This window comes from Osmerus mordax, chromosome 22 (genome assembly GCF_038355195.1).
Source record: "Osmerus mordax isolate fOsmMor3 chromosome 22, fOsmMor3.pri, whole genome shotgun sequence".
Classification (NCBI taxonomy): Eukaryota; Metazoa; Chordata; class Actinopteri; order Osmeriformes; family Osmeridae; genus Osmerus; species Osmerus mordax.
In genome coordinates, this window is record NC_090071.1 from 4,249,561 (window position 1) to 4,258,389 (window position 8,829).

At 46.7% G+C, this 8,829-nt stretch overlaps 1 protein-coding gene across 1 annotated transcript in view; it reads left to right on the forward strand.

Annotated features, from left to right (window-relative positions):
• Window positions 1–3,776: 3,776 nt before the first annotated feature.
• efr3ba (EFR3 homolog Ba (S. cerevisiae)) overlaps window positions 3,777–8,829 on the forward strand; it is a 5,532-nt gene continuing 479 nt past the window's right edge. Inside the window, exons 1-10 of the mRNA XM_067260962.1 lie at window positions 3,777–3,783; window positions 5,292–5,368; window positions 5,688–5,815; window positions 5,965–6,115; window positions 6,848–6,969; window positions 7,259–7,405; window positions 7,607–7,732; window positions 7,904–7,982; window positions 8,398–8,533; window positions 8,647–8,799. Of these exons, the coding sequence (XP_067117063.1) occupies window positions 3,777–3,783; window positions 5,292–5,368; window positions 5,688–5,815; window positions 5,965–6,115; window positions 6,848–6,969; window positions 7,259–7,405; window positions 7,607–7,732; window positions 7,904–7,982; window positions 8,398–8,533; window positions 8,647–8,799 (1,126 nt within the window). The remainder of the gene's footprint in view (window positions 3,784–5,291; window positions 5,369–5,687; window positions 5,816–5,964; window positions 6,116–6,847; window positions 6,970–7,258; window positions 7,406–7,606; window positions 7,733–7,903; window positions 7,983–8,397; window positions 8,534–8,646; window positions 8,800–8,829) is intronic.

The window sequence follows — 8,829 nt, forward strand, 5'->3', positions numbered from 1 at the left end:
CTGCCAAAGGTAGTCACGCGTGTTTTCGTGACATTATTGCAGACCGGTGTAAAAATTGACCTAATCTCTATGATTTAAACGTCATTTTAAGTTTTTCTCTTTTCATGATATTTTCAGGCATTTAGCCTACTCATATTGCATTCATTCATGAATAAACAACCCCTTTGAAGATTATTCTACGACGTTACCCGGCAGTAGAAGATGGAATCGCGATTCAAACGGTACCATCTGCTAACTGAAAATATGCCCCCCAAAACGTAAATAAGCTTGACATTTATTTAGTGGAAAATTGCTCATTCATAAAAAACTCACTGGTAGCGATCATGGTCAGTAACAACGCAAAATGCGATATAGCCCTGTGTGGAGAAGCTGCCCCGGTAAATTGTACTACTACTAGTACGGTACAGTACTAGACTACTGCTGTGTTCGTCTTGGTAGCGATTGCGTTGGTTGAATTGGATTTAACGTTCCGTTGTACGGTTTAGGCTGAAATTAATTATTTTCATGAACAGATTGACAACGTTTAGGCTGTGGCAATGAAGTTCAGGTTAGTAGTTAGATAGACTTTTGATTTAAGTAAGGGGAGTGCCGAACATTTTCTGTCGCTGTTTGACTTCCTAAACAGCTGTGTACTGTAGCTAGATGTTTTTGTAGTGTGTCTCGCGTAAGCTACAGCGTTGCAGTGAGCTACACTGGTTTGAAACCACAGGTAATGGTAATTTCACCAACAAATCGTTTTCTAATGTCATAATAAATCCTACAACGAAAATGTATATGTGAGGAATGTTTATTTTAATGATTGAAAACAGATAACGCTACATCATAGACCACTGTAGTATGTGTTGCCCGGGCAACACAGGCTAATGTCATGATGCTAATACTTCAGTGAAATAGTAGACTACTGTTTCCGAAAGTAGATGTACTTCCTTAATAATATCAGCTTATATTGTACATTACACATCACAATTGTGTGTCATATCACAAAGTAAAATGAGTAAATAGTTATCACCCTGGCCTCTTTTCTTGTGGCGTTTCTGCAGCTGCCTTGCAGTAAAGCTATAGTTAGCCTAGCTATCCCCCAAGTTAACAGATGCTAAACGAATGTTCTGGCAAAGATAGTCACGCGTGTTTTCGTGACGTTAGTGACGCAGTGACGTTAGTAACGTCAGTGACTGTGGCTAGCAAATTAGCCACCGTTAGCTTCACTCTTCGCCACAAAAACTTAACTTACGCTTAAACCATGCAACGGAACGTAAATTCCAATAGAAGCAACTCAATCGCTACCAAGACGAAACTTTTGACACCTACGTTGTCTATGTAGGCCAAATATTGACTGAGTTTTAGGGGGGCAAAAAGAAAATAAATAAATAATAATATATATGTGAGAGAACAAAGGTTGTGCTCTCGCCGAAGGCTTGAGCACACCCAATTAAACTTCCTTCAGCGAGAAGAGAACAGCGTTACTCAAATAGTCAACATCTATTTTTGAAGGTTTTCTTTTGAGTATTTGCCCAATCTGAAACAGTATACACACGCAAACAAGTCATTCCACACCTCAGTGTTTTTGTCATTGGGTTGTGTTGTGTTTTTCCATTGTCATTTTTATTGCCTCTACGCAGCTATATTTAAACTATTACTCATAGACATTGGTGACCCCGAGCCAGCAGTATGCTGGGGTTAAGTAAGCTGATGTTCAGAGTTAGCCAACTATTGATTTTTTGGAAGCTACCAGTCAAATATCAGATGTTATATCATCATACTGTCTGCCTAAATAGCTTCCTAACACAATTGTGTATCAGGTTACACAAAACGTTAAGAGGTACAGATCAGAGGGTCACAGAGTTACATAATGCAGTAAGGTCTGTATTAGCTAGGCTACAGGAGAAAGGGTCAGGATCAAGGGACTGAGTTTCATGGAAGCAGCTAAGGGTTAAGAGTGAGTGAGAGTGGGTGGGATGAGGAGGTATGAGAGATGAGGGAGGGAGGGAGGGAGGGAGAGAGGGGAGAGTGAGTGAGTTTTTCCAATCTGAGTTCAGCGGAGTAGCCTAGACTTCCACCCGAGATCACACACTCTTTCCGTCCGTCCGCACTGCCTTGTTCTTCCGTCCCGTTCTCCAGACCACCACGGCAGGTCGGACGGATCCACCAGACGAGAGCTCCATCTTTATCTTCGAATCCTTCTCCACCTCTACCTCTGTCTCTATCTTCACCTCCATCTCTACCTCCACCATCTTCACCTTTGTCTTCACCTCCATCTCTGCCTCTGTCTCTGTCTCCACCTTCAACTCCATCTAAATCTCCACTTCCATCTCCACCTTCATCTCCACCTCCATCTGCTGGGGAGAAGATGCCCCTGAAGCTGCCCTCCATGCCCTCCATGCCCAGTGTGCCCAGGCTACCTCTCCCCAGCTTGGATGGCCCTCGGCGGCTGCTGCTGGAGTGCACCTCTGTGGTGGACCACCAAGCCCCCGGAGGTACGCAATCTATTACCTTCAACCCCTCTCCCTCCCCCCCCCTCCTCACCCCACCAGTCCCGACCTCCTTTACCCTCTGACCTCTGACTCACTAATCCACCTTACCTGGTGAAGCAGGCAGGACAATCATCAAAATATTCACAGCTGGTCATGTCTGCTCACTGTACGGTGTATTACTAACTTGATTCATTTAACCAATCACAATTGTTTGTCCAGGAAGATTAAAACAACAGCTGAGACAGTATGTGAGTGATATTACAAGGATGTTATTAGCTATAGCTGTGTTGTAGCTAGCTAGTGTCGTTCAGTGCTTGAGGGAGAGTTGTGGTATTTGGACTGTACCGGCAGGTTACTCTACCCCTGCAGTATGGCTATGGACTTGTTCCATCAAATTGCTCTCCTATGACTGTGGTTTAACCAGATTACCTCTGAGCTGCTTCACATGCAAGGGATCAGAAGTCCAACACACACACACACACACACACACACACACACACACACACTAGAGCTTTGAGGAGCAACTCTTATAAGCAGATGAGGGTATTTCCAATTGTCCATGTATTTCAGCATGACTTAGCTTGATTATGTACTGTTGGTAAACAACAGACGGGGTTCTCTACAATCCAACAATAGGATGTCATAATAAACAAGTTGTTAGGAAGATGATGTCAAACAGCGTTCATATGTATTCCGAGTAATGCTCGTGGCAGTCAGCAGGAGGGAGGGGGAGAAGAGGAGGTTAGGAGGGAAGGGGGAGGGGGAAACGGTGATGGAAGTCCTACTACACCAATAGATTTTCTTTCTCTTCCTCTCCTCCCTCACCACCACCCCCCTCCCCCCACTCTCTCCCCCCCTTTCCCCCCCTCCCCCCCTCCCCCCACTCTCTCCCCTCCCCCCACACTCCCCCTTCCTCTCCCTGTGACGTGCCCGCTCTTTTGCGCGCGCAGCCCCCCTCTCTCACTGCGCATGAATGGAGAGGGGGGCGTGTGTGAATGAGTGTGTGTGTGGAGGGATTAAGCATCGCAGTGTGTTGTGTGTTGCTCCGGGTCTTTTGCATCTGTGTGCTCAGTTGATTGTGTATCTGTATCTTTGTGCAGGAGCTTGTGTGTGTGTGTGTGACTGGCATTGTTCTCCAATGTGAATTCAGTGCTGCTAGAGAAGCCAAGGTCATTGAAGCCTGGTCACATGAGCAGTGTGTGAGCCAGCGTGAGTGTGTATGTGTGTGCGAGTGTGTGAACCTGTCAGATTAGTCTCTCTGGATGTTCAGTACCAGGGGTGAGGACCTCATCGGTGCGTCCATCAATGTATGGTAAGATTTTTATTTTTATTTAAGCGTGTGTGTGTGTGTGTGTGGGAGAGAGAGAGAGAAAGACAGCGTGCGTGTGTGTGTGTGGTGTTTCATGCTTTAGTTTGCCACCAATTTTGTCTCTCTCGGAGATTTGTAGTCAGAGTCAGATTTCTCTGCCATCAACAGCAGGTGTTTGTGTGCTGTATGTAAGTGTGTGTGTCCGTGTACATGTGTGTATGTCTGTGTGTGTGAGTGCATGGATGTGTGTCAGTGTCATGGAAACATGGCTATGCTGAGGATGTCAGAGCCAAGAGATATACGGTGTACTATGTACGTGTGTGGGGGTGCGTGTACATGTATTTGCTTGCTATTCTCACTGAAGCTGACTATTATACAAACAGTGAGCATATGTTCAAACAAAGAGTGTTTTGAACAGGTGGGAACAAGCTCTGTGTGTTTTTCCCCAACAAGGACGTCATTGCACCCCTACCCACATGCACAAACATGAACACACACAAACACACACACACATAGACACACAGACACACAAAATACACACAAAGGTATCTTAGTATTTGATTGTGGCAAAACAGATGTCGTTCATTGTCACAGGTGTGTGTGTTTGTGTGAGAGCGTGTATGTGCATGTGTGTACAGTGCACTCGTGTCTGTTAAGTTTGACTGTGATCAATCAACCCTCGGAGAGTGATGCGGCTGTTGTGGATGTGCTCCGAGCACTGTGCTGAGGCCGACGGACCTGCCTGACTGGTCCCCATGGAGAAACAGGAAATAATCCATATCTCTGTAAATCCGCATTGATTTCCATGCATCTCTGTGGATGTGTGTGAATCTCTGTGAAGCTCCTTGTCTTAGATTTGTTTGTTTCACCATAATCCTCCGCCACCTGTCATCTTGTCACTGAACCACAAACAGAGGGAAGGAGAGAGGGAGGAAGGAGGGGTGACCAAGGACTGAGAAGAGTACGGGAGAGATACCTTGGGAGGTAAAGAAGGAAGAGAGAGAAAATCAGAGATGGAGAGAGGGACAGAGAAAGGAGAAGGATGGAACGAGAGGGAGGAGGAGGGAGGGAGGGAGAGGTAAGGAGAGAGGGGGAAACAGACAGAGGTTAGTATGACAGAGGTTAATGCTAGGGCAGTTCTTTCGTTTAACGTGTGGATCAATAGAACAAGAGGCTCACTCCAGCCTTTACATGGCTCACATGCTCGTCGATTCTGATGATGTGAGTGTAAATGTGTGTGTAAATGTGTGGGTGTGTAAGTGTGAGCAGGATTACACCCTTGGGAGTAGTGATTGTGGGTTGGATGAGGATGGATCATAGTGATGATTTATTCATGGTTGTTCATGAGGACAACATATCGACGACAGCATCGGCAACATGACAACAACAACTCCATTTTGTAGTCCGGGAGATCGCTGTCTCAGCAGAGCAGACTCAGCAATCATTATAATCTACCTGTGTCTCTACCTCTCTACCCTCCCTCCCTCTCTCTCTCTCTCTCTCTCCTCCAGGTGTGTGCGGATGTTGTGGGGCTCTGAGACCCCGCTATAAGAGACTTGTTGACAACATCTTCCCAGAAGATCCTGAGGTGTGTGTGCCAAGTCCCGTCCATCCACTTAAAAGACTGCCCACCACAAGATCCACAGTACTGACACACACACACTCATACACGCACGCACACACACACACTAATACATGCACACACACACACTCACTCACTCACTCACACAGACACACCAACATTCACTTACAACCTTTCTAAAGAGCAGGGAATATCCTCTGAATGGAAACTGTACATTAGTGTAGAGATTAGACACTTAATCGCTAATGGAATATTTAATCTGACATAACAACCCTGGTTCCTGGGAAGATATCCGCAATATCACTGCTTATGTGTGTGTGTGCAGGACGGTTTGGTGAAAGCTAACATGGAGAAGCTGACCTTCTATGCGCTGTCTGCTCCAGAGAAGTTGGACCGCATTGGAGCCTATCTGTCTGAGAGACTGTCCAGAGATGTGGCCCGCCACAGATATGGGTAAACACACATACACACCTACACACTTGCACACACACATACACTAAATACACACACATATAGGCACACACACACTTGGGAAGGTCACAACAACTGCTCTGATATCACGTTTGATACCTTCTAATCTATGTGTGTGTGTGTGTGTGAAGCTATGTGTGTATAGCAATGGAGGCGTTGGACCAGCTGCTGATGGCTTGCCACTGCCAGAGTATAAACCTGTTTGTGGAGAGCTTCCTCACCATGGTCCGGAAGCTTCTAGAAGCAGACAAGCCCAACCTGCAGATCCTGGGGACTAATTCTGTAGGTGTCACACACACACACACACACACACACACACACACACACACACACACACACACACACACACATGCTAATGTTTACACAAGTAGTTTAAATATAGAACTGTCACATCTGGACCTGACTTCCTGCCTCAAGCTCTGACACACACACACGGAAGTATAAAGGCTTAAAGATTACCAACGCAGAAACACACACACTCTTAGAGATTATAGAGATTACTGCGGAGGGGCATCCAGACTCATATCTGCATGTGTGTGTGTGTTTGTGTGTGTGTGTCTGTGTTTGTGAGTCTGTGTGTGTGTGTGTTTGTGTGGACTAAATGGGAGGCAGGAATAAAGCTTGGTTATTCTGTCCATGTAGCCTGGATTGTTCTAGCCCTTGTTGTCTTCTCTCTCTATTTTCACTCTCTCTGTCTGCCTCTCTATTTTTTCTCGCTCTCTCTGTCTCTTTGTTTGTGACCGTTTGAAAGCTTTCGACATATGTCAAAGCAATTCATAATAATACAATACATTTGAACTCAAATTCACAAATAGCTCAGTGGTTACAGCACTTGACTGCACTTGACAGCAGATCAAGGGGTCATAGATTCAGATCTCCCCCTGTACTGTCATCACTTTGGATAATAGTGTCTGCTAGATGAATATTTTATTAGTTGAACTTTGACCTCTATATGTGTCTGTTCATATTTTGGTTTGTGAATTTTGACCTCAGGATGTATTTGTGTGTCTGTAGTTTGTAAAGTTTGCCAACATCGAGGAGGACACAGCTTCCTATCACCGTAGTTACGACTTCTTCGTGTCACGCTTCAGCGAGATGTGTCACTCCAGCTACGAAGACCCTGACGTCCGCACCAAGTGAGACGCCTCTCTCTCTCTCTCTCTCTCTCTCTCTCTCTCTCTCTCTCTCTCTCTCTCTCTCTCTCTCTCTCTCTCTCTCTCTCTCTCTCTCTCTCTCTCTCTCTCTCTCCTTCCTCTCTGTCTCCTCCCTCTCTCTCTCTCTCTCTCTCTCTCTCTCTCTCTGTCCTTCCTATATACTTGGTGAAAGGCAGATGCTGTATTTGTCGCTTTGTCTCACCCCTCTGCTACCTGTCTTCACCCTCCCTCCCCCATATCCCCCATATCCCCCCCCTCCCCCTCCTGGCAGGATCCGCATGGCAGGCATCCGGGGGCTGCAGGGCGTGGTGAGGAAGACGGTGAACGACGAGCTGCAGGCCAACATCTGGGAGCCGCAGCACATGGACAAGATCGTCCCCTCCCTGCTCTTCAACCTGCAGGACCCAGGCACCGACAGGTACGGGTGTGCACGAGTGAGAGTGTGCGCATGTGTGAGTGTGTGTGTGTTTTCATTCTTGTGTATCTGATTGATTTACTTGAGCTAAACAGCATAATGGCTATGAAAATGTCTCGTGTTTTGTGTGTTGCGTGTGTGTTGCGTGTGTGTTGCATTGCGTGTGTGTTGCGTGTGTGTTGCTTGTGTGTTGCGTGTATTTAGCAGTGCTTCCCCAGGGTGTGACAAGGAGAAGGAGAGCCCAGCTGACTTGACTGAACGCTGTCTCAGAGAGCTGCTGGGAAGAGCTGCTTACGGCAACATCAAGAACGCCATCAAACCTGTACTCATGTAAGTCCTCATTACACACACACACACACACACACACACACACACACACACACACACAAAACAACACACAGATGCATATCCATTATGCTCTTTTGGTCAAGTAAACCGAGCAGATACACACACACAGGCAAACACACACACACACCTGACTGACGGGTCCTGTGTGTGCAGGCACCTTGACAACCATGCCCTGTGGGAGGGGAGGAGTTTTGCAGTCCGCTGTTTCAAGATCATCATGTACTCCATACAGGTTAGTCTCTCCCTGATACAGTACACAGTACTACTGAATACAGGTCTGTACACAGTACTACCGAATACAGGTCTGTACACAGTACTACCGAATACAGGTCAGTACACAGTACTACCGAATACAGGTCTGTACACAGTACTACCGAATACAGGTCAGTACACAGTACTACCGAATACAGGTCAGTACACAGTACTACCGAATACAGGTCAGTACACAGTACTACCGAATACAGGTCAGTACACAGTACTACCGAATACAGGTCAGTACACAGTACTACTGAATACAGATCAGTACACAGTACTACTGAATACAGGTCAGTACACAGTACTACTGAATACAGGTCAGTACACAGTACTACTGAATACAGGTCAGTATTCAGCAGTTACTGATTCATCCTCCTCCCCCACACACACAGTCGCAGCACTCCCACCTGGTGATCCAGCAGCTGCTGGGTCATCTGGACGCCAACAGTAAGAGCACAGCCACAGTGCGTGCTGGGATAGTGGAGGTCCTGTCAGAGGCAGCCGTCATCGAGGCCAGCGGCTCCGTGGGTGAGTGTGTGTGTGTTTGAAGACAGGGCCAGATGTAACTGCTGAGCATGTGATGAATGTGTGTCTGCAAAACAAACTGGTTTTGGATGTGTGTGTGTGTGTGTGTGCCTCAGGTCCCACAGTGCTGGAGGTCTTCAACACGTTGTTGAAACAGCTGAGACTGAGCGTGGACTATGAGGTGACCGGCTGCTATGACGCGTACGGGAGCAGGAACACCACCAAAGAAGAGGAGAGACAGCTACAGGAAGCTGTCATCAAGACCATCGGTGAGGAGGAGCTGCCTATCTCTTTGTCTG